Source organism: Gavialis gangeticus, unplaced genomic scaffold (assembly GCF_001723915.1).
Source record: "Gavialis gangeticus isolate Ggan-Ray unplaced genomic scaffold, GavGan_comp1, whole genome shotgun sequence".
NCBI classification, from domain to species: domain Eukaryota; kingdom Metazoa; phylum Chordata; order Crocodylia; family Gavialidae; genus Gavialis; species Gavialis gangeticus.
Window position 1 is genome coordinate 24926286 of NW_017728996.1, and position 15920 is coordinate 24942205.

The window sequence follows — 15920 nt, forward strand, 5'->3', positions numbered from 1 at the left end:
GTGCAATTCTTATCCACTTTAGGTTTGTGTTTTGGGGGCCGGCAATGGATGTGACACTGAAGAGAAGGCAATTGCTTTCTGTTCCAAAGGTCTTGTGTACCATAAATATTTCATGTATGTTGCAGTAACTGACTCGTCTGAAAGTCATGCCTTCATCTTGACAGATTCTTCAGACAATATGCAGATTCTTCAGCTTCAGGTTCTTAATAAAGCAAAAGGAAGGCAACTGGAAGAACTTAATGAAAAGCTGGAAAAGAGCACCCAGCAGATAAGGTATCTGAATCATCAACTTGCAATGGTCAAAGGTATGAAGTTTACATAGACCTTTAATTTCTAGAACTAACTGAGATAATCTAATGAATTATTATATGTTCCTTCATTCTTTTATAACATGTTACAACATACATGGAGATAGAGCTAGACTAGCGAATTCAGTTGTAATAAAACACTGAATTTGATTGTAATAAAATATTGCTCTACTTCTTCATGTTGGACACACATTGGTCAGTGTCTAATCTTAATGATCACGGATTCAATTATTCTACTGTAATACTAATCCCATTCAAAATCAGCCTCTACTTTGCCATCAACCTTAAAGAGATGTAAGTGTGTGTAGTATGGTCCTACCTGCTTAGCTGTGGCTATTGTCACTCTGTTTTGCTTTTATCTAAAGATAAGCCAATTACTTCCTCTAGATCTGTTAACTACATGTTTTGGTTCTAGAGGCCGGTTCTTTCCTTACGAGCAGTTGACAGTATCTCTGAACTGCTTGGACATGCCTGTCATATGAAAGCCCAGATTCAGAAATTGCTTCAGGGTAGTACTTTTCTCCAAGTTATTTCCTGAAGTAGAGCCTAAATTAATAGCTGTTTATTTGCTTTATTTTCATTTATTGTGTTGGAGTGGATTCAGCCATATGTAATCTGAACATTCTGGGGAAAACATAGTCCTGTTGTACTAATGCCATAAGGAACTCAGGATTTGCAGCAGCACTGTAGAAACTCCTAGGAAGATGAAGAACCATCCCCAAAGGCCAAGCCTAAAAATACAAAAAATTTAAGCAAAGCAAGGTTAAGAGGAGACACTTAAGTTATCAGAGCGATAATGGAGATATTTTGTGGTCATCTTAATTTATTTTGGGGGAGACAGAAGTGAGAAAAGGAATAAGAGCAAGAAAAGAAGGGACATGAATGAGGAGAGGAAAGAAAGAACAGAAATTTGGGGGGAGAGCATGATGGTAGGGGAGGGGAGAAGATGCCTAGAGCAGGACAAAAAAAAAACAATGGGCAGACAGGAAATGGTGGCCAGATTTCAATCTCTGCCATCCCTGGCTGTTCTGGGCAAACCTCTGTTACCTTCTAGGATGCCTGGTTTAGTTTGCCCCATTGTGTGTGGCAGGGAAGATGTTCCCACCAGGTCCTGGCTCCTGGTGCTGTCAGACTGGGCTTTTGTTTTACTCAAAACATAAATGGGCTGGTGTCTTTCTGGCTGTTGCTGGGAGAAGTAGTTGGAGGAGGTGGAGTGGGTGGGGAAAGAGAGAGAGGTGCCTAAGGCTTTAGTGAATGGAGCGCCAAATGAAAATGGCCCCCAAAAGGTGTGCTTGCAGCTCTCACTGCTTTTCAATTATTTCACTTTTATAAGATGAAAAGGATGGCTTGGCCCTCAGTCTCCAGGAGTCGCAAAAATTGTATCAAGAGGGAAAAGAACGGGAGGTGCATCTTGAAGGTCAAGTAAAATCACTGGATGCCCAAATTCAGGCTCTTGCTGCCAATGAGGAGAAGGTACTGTAATTCTCTTAATATTGGTAACTGTGGGAAATTTCTGCTAGATGTACTTATTGGAAAGTAAATGTTAAGTGTAATCAGGATTAATTTTCTGTTGTTAGGTGTCAAAATGTAAGGATTAGAGCATGCAACAAAAGAGTTGGTATGTTTAGTGAAAAATAGCTTCTGTGATTAAACGCATTAAAACATGGGGACTATTGATTATGATTACAATGGCCATGCGTGCTTAAGTTGGTTGGGTCTTACGGTGACATATCTATAACTTTGAATATCAGAAATCCTATTTGCTAAACTCTTATTTTTATATTTTTTTTTTAAGTATCTTTAACTGGTGTATCTTGAGCACGTAGCATGAAAGAACACACATTTTCTGGAATAGCAAAACCTTTTAACATTTTATTCTAGGATCATTTTGTGGGGGCTAAAATGAGTCACTTCAGAGGTCTGACTGCTGTCAGCTAATGGAAGAAAAATACTGCAGTCCTTTGAAAGATGTCAATAGCTTCTCTTATGTAGACTTTCCTGGGCATTTTGTTTGTTGTTGGGGGGGGTTTTTTCTGTTTCTCTTTGGCGTGCCTCTGGATACTGTATAAGGTTTTCACTGTTATAGCTCTGTCTCTGACTCAAAACAGGTTGTTTTCACTTCTCCTGTAGATAAATATATTGGAAATTCTGAATGTTTGTGCTGTCTGGCAAACATGCACATCCTTCAGCTTTTCTTCCATCCTCCCTTTTGAGGTAGGATGGAAGTTGCTGTGATTTTGGACATTAAAGAAACCTTGTTGAAGACTGGTGTTTGTTTTTAACAGTGTTAAGAAGTATGTGACGTTTGCTACCTGATGCAGCATAAACAGAGCCTGTGAAGTTGGCTGCTTGTCACAGTCAAAAGTGGCAAATGGAAGGCTTTAGGAAGTCCAGGGATATTTTTTTAGTAGTGACTAATCCAGTGGCTAGATGTGTGCAAACCTAATGCATAGCTATCAGTGCTGAGCCTGGTAAAGAGATGGAAATAGGGTAACTTGTAACTTCAGCACCCAGAATGCTGGTGCTGTTAAGTCCCATTACAGTGCCTTGGATTGCTTTCATGGGTATGTGCAATTCCCCTGCCTTGTTGCATCTAGGAAAAAAACAAGGCACAACATTTCCATGTCATGCCCCCTTGTTGGCACAGCATAATTCACAATGTCACCTTGCAAGGTGTGTCTTGTGGCAGGGTTTTGAGCACCTCCTGGGTCCACTGGTCTAGCCTTATGAAATGCATAGTCATCTGTTTGTGCTGCTCTGCTTGATGCAAGGTGCAGAGTGATTGTGAATTACTTGCCATCACTTGACTTAAGTCAATAGAAGCTTGTTTTGCAAAAGAGCGGTGGTTGATTTAAGGTCTGTGGGGACGTAATTACATCTTGCCTGTCTGGAAGCATGCTTTAGTCACTTCTGAAATAACAGAATAAATATGCACGATTTTGTAGGATTTTTGGATTTCTTCATAAAATTCTTGACTCAGTTCACATACCTTTTTGGTCATGAATAAATATTCAAGACCTATATAACACGTGGAGCTCTCTTAATAATAACGGTGGGACCTGAGAGAGCCAGAGAGCCTAACTTGTGCTGACTGTAGCTTTTTGCTAACTCCATTTTGCTAAGGAAGGATTCTGTGATTTTTGTACTTCTAAGTACAATGTATGCTTCCAATTTGCAAATGCAGTTGGCAGCAGCTCTTTATGTGTGGACATGCAAGTAGAACTTTCAATAAAGTCAGTCTTTTTTGGAAGAAGATGCGTTTAAAACTGACTTGAGACCAGTCTCTTATTTTTACTTTGACTGTGGGTTCTTATAATTGGTCTCTTGGGTGCAGACTCTTGCCCACCTTGGTTGGGGAGGAAGAGGAAACAGGCGGACTCTCAAGGAGATGGATCTTATGAAGGATTTGGGAACAAGGCAGTAGTCAGTGTTTGTAGCTTCCCTTAGAGGTTCTACAGGTGGAACATACTTTTAAAGATATGTCCAGGCTCCATAGGAGTTCTGCTGGCAGAGGCTGGTGTCCTGGGACGTTGATTACTATGTCCTCCTAACTAAATGGCACTTAAGTTTTAGCATTGATTTCTTTGTTTCCATAATGCAGAGTTTCTGTAGATTGTGTTTTGTTAGAATACCAGGTCCCACATAGTTAACAGGGGAGTAATTTTTTAAAAATGCATGTTAATTTTGGCTACTTAACCAAAGTCACTTTTATAGTTTTTAATGTACTTGGTATTTTGAAGTTGTGCTCAAGTGCTCTGTAATGGGTTTCTGCAGATACTCAAGCAATCCAAAGTGGCAGAAGTAGCCATGGAAAGCATGCAGCAGCAGCTGTTAGAACTTCAGCATTCAGACTCTCTTCAGCGAGCCAGAGAGCAACACGAGACCATTGTAGCAGCACTCAAGCAGAAGTACGAAGAGCAAGTATTATCTTTGGAACAGCAACTTGACACTACAAATTCTACATTACGAGAGCAGGTTAGGATGGATTTTTAGGACACTGAATATTTTACCAATACAAAAATCTGTACTAGATCCACGGTCTTCTATATCCAGTCCTTCCTAAAATTGCATTGAATCCCAGTTGGGCCTTGAACCCCAATCTTTTCTTCCAATTGTTGACACCATAGAAAGGGAAGCATGCACAAACATCCCATGTAAAACAAACACTGCATGGTGATAAACCGCCCAAGCCAGTGGCTTTGGGAATACTCTAGTATGATGTAGCTGGAACACCACACTCTGCACACACACTTCTTACAACAATAGATTCATATAAGTAGGGTCAGAGGGGACCTGAGCAGATCATCTAGTCTGACCCCATGCCCTGGGCAGGAATGAATACAGGGCTCTTATGACCCCTACTAAGGTTAAGCTCAAATGACCCCAGCTAGGTAGTTATCAAGCCTCCTCTTAAAGACCCCTAAGGTAGGAGCTAGCACCACTTCCCTTGGAAGCTGGTTCCAGATCCTGGCCGCCCTGACTGTGAAGTAGCGTCTCCTGGTGTCTAGCCTGAGCCTCCTCTCAATCAACTTGTGGCCGTTGTTCCTTGTTACTCTGGGAAGTGCTTGGGGGAACAATGTCTCGCCCAATCCCCTCTGGTTCCCACTGGTAAGTTTATAGATGGAGTTAATAAGTCTTTGAAGTAACTAGAATTCTGTGATTTATTCCAATTGATATAACATTTGCTGTGTTCATGTGGTAGTCCATTGTGTTTTGTACAGTGCTCCTAAGGCATTGTCTTATTTACATGCCATCAGGAATTTTCAAACTAAACTGTGGTCTAACCACTCCACAAACTGAAAGCCAATAATTTTCCTTGTTTAATTCTTTGAAGCATTTCTTCTCTGTAAATTTTTTTTTTTTTTTTAAAGCATTTTTAGAAAAAAGAGGCATTTCACTAAGGTATTTGGAGCACTAGCTGGTTAATGATTGTGAACAATCATTAGATGGCTCTGACATAGTCGCAAGTGTTCTCATTGCTCTGGCTTTGCCTTCACTGAAAATAGGTGGGGGGAGAAAACTTTATGGCCAAGATGTAAAAACTTATGGCACACAGGAGGCCCTGCACCTTTCACCTCAGTGGTACTCCCCATCAGAGGGCATATTTTAGCTGCTACATGCTGTTAAGTCCTGCAGTCTGCACTAAGACTTGCATCATACCTGCCACCCACATGTAAAAATGCTTATTTTCTGGGAAGACATTCCCGTACGTACATACTGTGAAAGAGCTTTTCAGTTGGGGTTGATGTTTCAGGCTTACTGAATCAAATGATACCTCTCTGAAGGATCTTGTCAGCCTTTCATCAGTATGTATTTAAAATGCACACTTTTCCCATAATAAACTTAGGAAAGTGTGCTGCTACCAAGTTGTACTGGATGATTGAGCAGCTGCCTTTGAAAAGATGGGTTTGTAACTTGAAAAAAAATCTCTCTCTTCAGAAGGAGCTTTGTTGTCATCTAGGGGAGCATGTGAAACAACTTGAAAAAACACTAGAACAAATCAAATGTGAAAAAACAGAAATAATCAACCGGTTGACAAGAAGCCTAGAGGAAAGCCAAAAGCAGTGCGCAAACTTACTGCAAACAGGTCAGTCTTGTATATGCAACTTACCTGCTGCTGTAAAAACTCTTGCACTTTTTCCAGAAGAATGAAACTATTTGTTTTCATGTTGAAATAGGGGCAATGCAAAAAATGAACGTACTAGATTATTTGTGACAAATGTGTTAACCAGTAGCGCTGTGCAAAACTTTGGCAGCTGTTTCATTTTGGAGGTGTTTCGGTGCCCAAAACACCGAATCTGAAACTAAACAGAAGGCTCCAAAACATCTCCAAAACAAAACGAAATCATACAAAACGTTTTGGAAAACTTTGGAATTTTGGAGCCGGACTTGCAGGGAAACAGAAACTAAGAAGAGGGAGGGGGAAGAGGGGCGGAGGGACTGCTCTGATATTGACATCTGCAGCTGGCCAGTGTCTGCAACCTGTCCCTGAGGTCTCTTCCAATCCCAGTGCTCTGGGGGAGGGACAGCAGTCTGCTGTCATTCTGTGCAGATCCAGGGGCCTGCACCCTCCTAAGAGGAGTCTGGCACAGCCCCACAGCCCTCCCGGAGGACATGGAGCTCCAGATCTGCATGCGGAATAACAGCAGGCTGCCGCTGCTGGCTGGAGCCAGCGCCAGCACCCAGCTCTGCTTGGTGCATCCCACGCCAAGTGCTGGAAAGAAACCAGTGCTGGCGCTGGCCCCAGTCAGCAGCGGCAGCCTAATGTCATCCCGCATGTAGTTCTGGGGGCCGGCATCCCCTGGGAAGAGTCTGGCACAGCCAGTATGCTGCCACTGCCAGCAAGTGATACAAGTTTTGCTTTGAACAGTTTGAGGTGCAGTTTCACAGAAACCCCTTCACCTATCTCCTTGAAACTTGGTAGGCTTCATGCCCTCAGAAGGGGCTACCAGCCCTGCAATTTTCATCCAAATTAGGCAAGAAATGGCAAAGTTTTATAGGCATTTTAGTGATTTCCCCATTATAGCCTATGGCCGAATCACTGAAACAGCGTTGAAACTCCGAAACAGATTCAACTGAATCAAAACGGAACAGTGATCCAAAACATCAAAACGAATCGCTGTCCCTCTGAAACGGCCGAATCTGAAACCAAATCAAAACATAGCCGTTTCGCATAGCCCTGTTAACCAGGTTCATTTGAAAGTCAGTGAGCCAGTTTGGGTTGGCTTAAAAAATGTTAAGACACAACATGCCATACATAATGTGTATTTGTACCGATTTGAAACTGATTTCAAACAAACAACTAATTTTAATGTTGGGGCTCTGTCTAACCTTAAACACCTGTACTCAAGTATTGGTAACAGAGTAGTTCTGTCACTTCTTCTAAAACAAATTAGGTTCACATGCATCTTAGATTAGCGATGTCTCGAGGCCATTGGTGTTTTAATTCATGGCAGGATTCTTAGGCTCTGTCTGTATACAAATTTGCACTGGTTTGAGGTAGATGTGTTTTCACACCAATTTGTTTTTTGGTTTGGAGCTGATTTGAGGTTGGTAAATGTTGTTTGCTTTAAAAAAAAAAAAAAAAAAAAAAAAAGAACCATAAAACTAAACCAAAATAAACTTTTCAAACAGGAAGAGGTGTCTATTTAAAAATGAGCAAGTTTAACTGAACTAGTGCAAAAAGACAAAATGGGTCACAGCCTTGAAACGGTGGAAGTTTATTTCCCAATGGATAGGCATTAAAAGTATAGCTTTTCATTGTTACTACTACTAAAGTGGCACTCGTGTAGACAGGTTCTATAGAACAGAAGCTTGCACTGCTGCTTTTTTATGTATTAGTGATTTGTATGTGTGTCGGGTATCCAGGTGGTAGATATATTGGTCTAGAGGCAAAAAGAATTGGAACTCATGGTAAAGGTTAAAAAATGTTTAAAAATGTAAAAAAGAATTAAAGAAATAAAAAAAAAAAAAAAAAGAGGTTTGAACAGAGATGGGGGTTTTCGGAAAATTTTGAATTGGAAAATTTTCCAATGCCTTGAATAGAGCGTGATCTGATTTAGCATGTTTATATGACTTTTACTTAGCAAACAAAACTAAAAGAGTACCCCCGTGTTAATTTTATATTTCAATAGCCACACATATTTGAACTGAAATATTTGGTTAGGAAAAAAATTAAATACATTACACCTGGTGTAGTTTAAGTGTTATATTCAAAGCTTTATATGGGAAAAAAAATATTTTTATGTTTTTACAAGTCTTCCAATAAAGACGATACACAATAGCATGTACTTCCCTTACATTGTTTGTTTAAATTTAAGGGAAAAAAATTAAGGCACTGAAAACTGCTGACTCACTAATTTTAGCACACCCAAAGAACTGTGCATGATATGCCATGGTTGTCCACCCATCTACTTCAACAGAGTTTAACTGTCTTCCACTGAGGTCTCTGTGGCACCTCCAGTTTCACTGTCACTATCTGGAGAGTCACTTGCAGTACTTATTAGTTCCATTTCAAAATCAAATTAAGTCAAATCTGATTCCGAACTACTTGAAACACATTTTCTTTTGCTAAAGGATGGTTTTATCAATGAGTCTACGGGCAAGGGCAACTTATAATCACACTGTGTCTTCTTCACTAATTGTACTCCTGACTGATTCTCCAGAAGCAAGAGATTCTGAGAAATAGAAACAAGCTTAGTGGTGTGTTCATTTGTTAGTCTATTCCTCTTTTTTGTCTTGATTGAGCTCAAAGCTTTCCAGTTCTGTTCACAAGAAGCTGCTGTTGGTGGAATACTTAGGATCCTGCACAACAGTTGGGTGTTACAGTATCCCTTCCACCGTGTGAGAGGAGACCGTCTCGGCTGCCTGCCAAATGATATCTTTGCGCCGAAGTTTTTCTTCCGTGTGGCACTCGGCAATGCGTGTCATCACGGCTATTTAGTTGATGTTGGGGACATTCTTAGCTACTTCCATAATTGTATTGAGAGCAGTAGAAAATTCATCTTCTGATAAACGTTGTCCTCTGTGTTGAGGATCCAAAAGGTTTGCTGCCAGATGAACTGGATGAGAGCAGAACTCAGACCCCTTGGTAAACATTTGTTTTACTACTGTTTCTTCTTTTTTGGATAGAGATGATGCAGGCAAAAGCTCAATCAGATTTTCATTTAGTTGTCTGAATATCTCTGGAATATTTGGAAGGCTTGGTGTATCTCCTTCACATTTCTTGATAGCCACTGAAACTGGTAGTAACAAATTGAATGCTCCTTGAACTCGAACCTGGAACATATTGTTGTTGAGAATCTGCTGCCGAATGTTCACAGGAATAATCTTGGGATACTGTGTCGTCTATTGAAGCACACTGCAAACAGTTCTTTGTGCACAGCAAACTGTGTGAATGCTCTGTAGCTGAGCCCCATCTAGTTTCTCCTGGCAATAAAAGTGCACTTTCCTTCCCCTGCTTCTCTTTCTGTAATTTTTTCAAAGTCTGATTAGCAACATAATGATTGTTGAATACCTTCACAATTGCTTTGCAGTTTGCCAATATTGTGTTCGTTGTATTCACATTTACTATGTCCTTTGCCAGAAGATTCAATCCATGAGCAGGACAGCCAAATACTATTAAATGAGGATACTTTGCCTTTAATATTTGCCGTGCAGCTTTTGTGTTGTTCACAATATCAGTTACAAGGGCTTGTACCCTGGAGGTACCTGCACTTTTTCTTCACTCAGTAATTTTGCTATGTATTCACCTGTATGACGAGAAGATTTAGTAGCAATCGCTTTCAGGAATATTAGTTCAGGTGTTGCTAACATAATGTTCAATAAAGGATTTACTTGTATATCAGTCCAACCATCTGACATCAGAGTCGGTGATTCTGCTTGACCAATCTTTTGAATAACCATTGTTTGAACTCTGTCATAATCTATATCTAAGAGAGAATGTGATAAGCAGTAACGTGATGGTAACTCGTATGATGGGCGAATTAGTTTGCAATGTTCCTTCCAGTACTGATTTTCAGTTATGGAAAGAGGTATGTATACCACTTGCAACTATAGCTTGAGCTGATGTCTCATCTGCTTTTTCTTGATCTTCTGACAATTTGTCCACAAAGCTTGATGAAAAGTTTGACTGTCTTGAAGAGCTACTCATGGTGGATCGCATATCTGGTGACAGTGATCTTGAAAGTGAGGATCCTGCTGCTGCTTCCCCCAGACCTGGCAGCTCAGCATTTTCATTTTCCATTTTTTGTAAATCTGCTATTTCACTTGAGCTACCAAGGTCCTGCAAGAAAAGGGGGAAAAGATTTTTATTTTAGCTTATTCTAGTCTGGCCTCATCCATCTGAAGGAGAAGCAGCAGGGAGCTTGCTTCCCCCCTCCCTGCCAGAGAAAACGCTCTGCTGCTAAACTTGCTGTTCAGTTGCCCTGGGACTGCAGAGCCAAAGGGAAGTATAGTCTGGCCTCTGCCACTGGCCAGAGGACTAAGCTTGCTCTGCTGGGTTGAAATAGTTAACTATTTATCTGTTATGTAATAAACAATTATTGTTAAGCCTAAGCCACTTGGTGGGCTTAGTGCAAGCAGAAAAGCAGGATACAAATATTTTAAATAAATAATATTTCAGAGTTGCATTAACAACTTTTAAAATTATAAAGTTTTAAAACAATATAGATGCTAGTCTATACTGTGTGGTGTTTAACATATTAATTTGTCTGTTGATATAGGATTCCTGAAGTAGACTTTTCTCAGATTATGTTGTTCCACCACTTGGTTGTGCAGTAAACTCTCTGGTAACCGGCACCTTACAAGCCGGCATGCTCTGTTAACTGGCATGCCGGCTTGTAAGGAAAAGTGAAACCGGAGGTGCCCACTGTGGCACTTCCAGTTTCTCTGCCTGTGCTGCCAAGCCCCCACGGCCCAGGGGCATAACAGGCTGTGCGAGGCGTGCCTCCCTGTCCCGCGGGGCGTGCAGGGCCCATGCGAGGGGCAGTGATGCGGCGCGAGGGGTGGCGATGCCATGGGAGAAGTGGCAACTGGGGCCACTCAATTAACCGGCATATTTTGTTATCTGGCATCCCCCATTCCTGGGGGATGCAGGATAACAGAGCTTTTACTGTATTAGCTTTCTGTGTATGGCTTGTACTCTTTCAGGACAGTTTCTACATGTTATTAAAAGTTGCTTCATTCTCATTGCATTGTTAGCATACTCCTGCCCAATCTTTACATCTACCAACTTCCTTTCTTCAGTGGCTTGAACTTCACTATAATGATGCCACACACTAGTTTTGTTCTGATTAGGCATTATTATGACTACTTCAAACCAAAAGCACTAAAAAACTAACAGATCTTATGCAAACACTTCCAGCTTCCCCAGCTCAAGAAAAGAAATGAGACACTGCTCTGTGTTTGAACTGAAAGCAAAACAAAAATTAATCACAGCTTAATTTTGGTTTTGCTTTCACTTGCAGTCTGAGATTAAGTAAGAATTTTAGCTTTGGTTTTGATTTGATCTGCAGAGCCAATTAGTATGAAGCAGCTAGTATTCACTTCAGATTCAGATTCGTCCGATTTGGGGGACAGTTATTTAATTTGGGGATTTTTTTTTTTTTTTGAATCACCATCCTGAATTGATTTGGCTGAATCAAACAGGCCCCAGTCCCTGCCTGCGCTCCCAGACCCAGCAATGGCTGCCTTGCCTGGCCCCAGCATCCCAGCTCTTTTTTTTTAAAAGCCCTGCACTCGCTGGCTGCTGCCAGGCAAGGGAGCGATCCCCACTGCCCTGTGCTGCAAAGGGGCTCTGCTACAAGCCCCCGTCCCTCGCCTGCTTTCCCAGCCCTACCGATGGCTGCCCTGCCCGACCCCCAGCATCCCGGCTCCAGCCCCCCTCGCCCCCTGCTTACTGGCACAGAGTCTAGGTCCAGTTCCCTGCAGTGGTGAGCGGGGACTGCCCAAAGGTCTCCGAATCTTTTCTCAATCCATTTGGAAAGCTCGAATTGATTTGGACCTTTTTATTGGTCTCCCAATTCTATTTGGATTGGGGGATTCAGCCACCGAATCTCCTCTGAATTGAATGCGCACCCAAAGCTTCGCATAGCCCTACCAATTAGGTGAATTCATAACTTGATTTTTGGTTTGGATTATTATGCGAGTGTATTTACCCTCCTATTTACAAATTAATAAACATATATGTACTTTCTCACACACATCCTAGGGATAATCACCTCAAAAACATTAATTACAACTTTGAAACTGCCAAGCGTGCTTAACATTGCATTGGCATCCATTCATTGTTACTGATGAATTTTATGAAAAAATGAATTTTTAGAAATGGAGAATTTCCAATGGAAAAATAAAATACTGGAAAATTTTCTGGATAATTTTCCATTTGGGAAACTTTTCTGCCCCACATCTCTGGTGAGTAGAGAGAAGTCTTAAATGAAAAGAGGCTGGAAAAAGCCTGGATTAAGTCAGAGTAGGAGGTAGAATTAAATTCTGTTAAGAAAACAAGTAATTATTAGTGTGATAGATAATATCAGGTAGAATATACTTGACCACATAACACTACTGGATATCGCAGATCACAAAATGATTGTCAAATGCCCTTGGGTAGTACTAGCAACTAAATATAATTAAACTCTTTCATTTAAAAAAAATCATCTGTTTTTCCAAGGCAACAGTGTTCCTGATGGTTTCCTGGTGTAATTACACAATTTCCTTTTTGTTTCTGTATGAAAAGTAAATATTTGATGCATCTTCTTCCATATAACTTTAATTTTAAGTCTACCAATTAAAAAAATCTCTGAAATGAAGCCATGACAGCTTCTGAGTCCCGAATAGGTTGCTGTATTTAAATCTAAGAACTGTAGCCAAAAACATCCTCTTTCACATTTGCAACTTGTATCTTAAAATAGTGGTGTTCAGGCTTGTAGTAAATGGAGTAAGAGTAACTACTGAAGTCAGCATAACTCTTCACAATGAATGTTCAGATGGCTGTGTAAACTCCTGTGTTTCTGTAGGCTCCGTACAGGAGACCAGTCAGTTACGGTTCCAGCTACAGCAAGCTCAGTCTGCCCAGCTGATGAGCAAGAACATGAACAAGGCTTTGCAGGTTAGTTTATTTTATTAAAAATGTATTGCCATTGTTGTTTTTGATTTTAAACCGACAAACATGTGGGGGAGGAACCCTGTTGGGTTAAAACATTTTATGGAAATGGAATGTCCTGTTTGAGTCCTTTACTGAAAGGAGAGAGTTCTGGGGTATGTGCGTTACAGTGGAGTAAATGTTATTGTCTTTTGTCTGACGGAAAAAATATTTAAAATTCAGTCCTATATTCTGAGGTGTGGGTAGAGTGGGAATCTATTAATTTAATTGGATATATAGAATTACAGTCCTGAATCCTATTTTAATGAGTTGGTATTGCCACCATGATGTAATGGTAAGGAGTTCTTGGCCATATATAGCTAGAAGTATACATTTGTGTACTTTTTTTGAGACCCTAAATCCTCTAGTTGCTATGACTGATAATATAGAGAATATGTACTCCCCCTACCATGAAATGCCTATCATGGTACTTGAGTAAGGGAAAATCAGATGGAAGTTTGCTAGCTTTTGTGGGGGGGGAGCTATAATACTAAGAACCCTGTAATATACTAGACACTGTGTGTGAGGAAGATTGTCTGGTTTCAGTTATAACTTGTGACAGGCCCTATAAGTTAAAATGGTTCTAACCAACTAAATCACATGTTTTAGAAGAAGTGAGGTCCTCCAAATATCCAGGTCCAGTGTATAGAGAACTTGGTTTCATAAGCTTGTTTTAGTGTTAGTAACCTGACTCGAACAATTCTTGTTGGGCCTGTTATGTATAATATCTGTATAATATAATACAATATGCATCATAATTTTCTTTTGTGTATGTGTGTTTGTTTTAAGGAAGAGCTAACAGAACTAAAGGAAGAAATAGCTTTGTATGAATCTGCTGCCAAACTTGGAGTATTTTTGAATGACGCAGGTGGCGAACTACGTGTAGATATGAATGAGTCCTATGTGGACTTGGGTATTAAAAAAGTCAATTGGAAAAAATCAAGATTTCACAGGTATGGGGTAAATATAATTCTGAGGACGAAAAAATATCTAGATGGTCTAGAGGAAAATGTATAATGTTTGAAATAATACATATTATGCCAATTGGTCTAATATACTTAGTAGACTTTCTTCTTTCAAGGGATCGGGTTTTGGCTACTGGAGGCAGGGTAGGACCAGTGGTCTGAACCAGTATATTAAATCCAATGTCTGAATACTGCTGCATTAGATAAGGCAGGGGTGGGCAATTATTTAGGCTAGAGGGCCACTTAACAAGTTTTGGTAAGCTGCCAAGGGCTGCACACAAACAGTCTTTTAGAAAATATAATTTTAACAAATTATAAATTAAAAAAACCTAATTGTATACTAAAAATCAAACATCTGCTATAACATGTTTTTAACTTTATTTAAAAAATATTTTTGCCCTTTTTTTGCATAGCATATAGAGGTAATTGCATAATAGCTCAAAATAAAAATCTTACTTTTGTCTGTTGTGGGGGGTGCTGCCTGTGTACTAGGTCATGGGGGGAGTGGCAGGGGGTACATGCAAGCAGAACTCACCTGGGCAGTGCAGGTGCAGGCTGCCCCCACGGTGCTCCACATTGGGCCAAGCCCCACCTACTCCTGCCTGAACTAGCCCAGACTGTGCTTCAGCCTATGTCCACAGGCTTTGGCCCGGCCAGGGCGCACAGCTTTCTGGTGGGGCTGCTACTGGTGCGGCTGCAGCTGCCCAGGTACTACTGGGCTCTCTTTGCCTCTAGTGGCTTCTCCTTCTGCCCCTGCTGTGCCGTTCCAGGCTGGTGGAGACTGGGCAGCTTCTGCCCCAGTGCATGGGGCTGCAGGTCCTGCTCCCAGCTGCCTTCTACCTATTCAGCCACCTACTTTTACAGGCAGAAATCAGCTTGTAAAGTATCAATAAAGGTCAGAAATGTATCTGGGTGGTGGATCTCCACCTGGAGCATTATATATTACTGCAAATAATAGACATTCATTCCTTTGCCTGTTGGAACTCTTGGTCTTCATGAAGAGCCTGTAGAAATATACATGGATTCATTTCAGTACTTGTGGCTTTGCTTCTTTCTCTTCTTTAAAACTGTTTGGAACCAGCAAATTGATAGTTGTTTCAAAATAGCACAAATTATGTATAGGTGAAGGAGTTCTAGGAAGTAACTTTTTAAACCTAGAATCTCAGCTACTTGATTTCTAATCAGTTTCGTAGTTCATAAGCTGCCTGACCTTTATAGCACTTGTATTGAATGTAGAATTTAACTTGGCTTTGTTATCATGTTGCATGGAAAATGTAGTTTTTAGTATTCTTTACATGTTTAAAGTAAGCTTCTTATACTTTCTAAGCCATGTAACTTTTTTAACTGTAGCACGAAACCTGAAATAGGTGTGAAACCTGCCATTTTTATTTTACAAGTGTTAATAAACAGGGACTGATCATGTTTTCTCCATAGGGCAATACAGAATAGAGATAAGGAACTTTCTAAAGATGATCTCATCATAGAATTGAAAGCTGAACTAGAACGTTTATTGAACAGTAACAAAATGAAGAGAAATCAAATTTCTCAGTTACAAAATGATCTTAAAGACTGTCAGAGAACAACAGATAAATTCCAGCAGTTGTTGAAAGCAGAAAAAATAGCAAGAGAGTCTGAGGTTTGTTCATTTTAAATCATCGTTATACCTTTTTTTATTAAGATTTCACAAAACTTTGCAAAACTTCACTGGATTTTAACTAAAACCAAGCCTATACGCTAGTGGTCTCCAACCTTTTTATGGTGAAGATCACTTTTTGACACCCCAGGATCGCTCCTGCCTCCCAGACAAACTGCCTGGTCTTTGATCCCATGCATCTGCCCCAGCGGAAAGGGGCGTGGCTCACCTTGGCTATGTGTGTCCTGCCGCTCCTGATCATGGCACCTCTGACAGGCTGAGATCGACTGTCAGAGGCTCCACAATCGACCAGTCGATTGAAATCAACTGGTAGGGTGGCCTATGGTGGTAAGGTCAAAGGTGAGGTATCAGAT

General features: G+C 40.6%; 1 protein-coding gene across 2 annotated transcripts in view; it reads left to right on the top strand.

The window, feature by feature from the left end:
* Window positions 1–15920, top strand: part of CEP152 (centrosomal protein 152) — a 59102-nt gene that overhangs the window by 16952 nt on the left and 26230 nt on the right. For both annotated transcript variants that reach the window (XM_019504178.1, XM_019504179.1), the window contains 7 exons: window positions 165–305; window positions 1642–1781; window positions 4083–4283; window positions 5748–5895; window positions 12824–12915; window positions 13738–13901; window positions 15348–15549. In XM_019504178.1, the coding sequence (XP_019359723.1) occupies window positions 165–305; window positions 1642–1781; window positions 4083–4283; window positions 5748–5895; window positions 12824–12915; window positions 13738–13901; window positions 15348–15549 (1088 nt within the window). The remainder of the gene's footprint in view (window positions 1–164; window positions 306–1641; window positions 1782–4082; window positions 4284–5747; window positions 5896–12823; window positions 12916–13737; window positions 13902–15347; window positions 15550–15920) is intronic.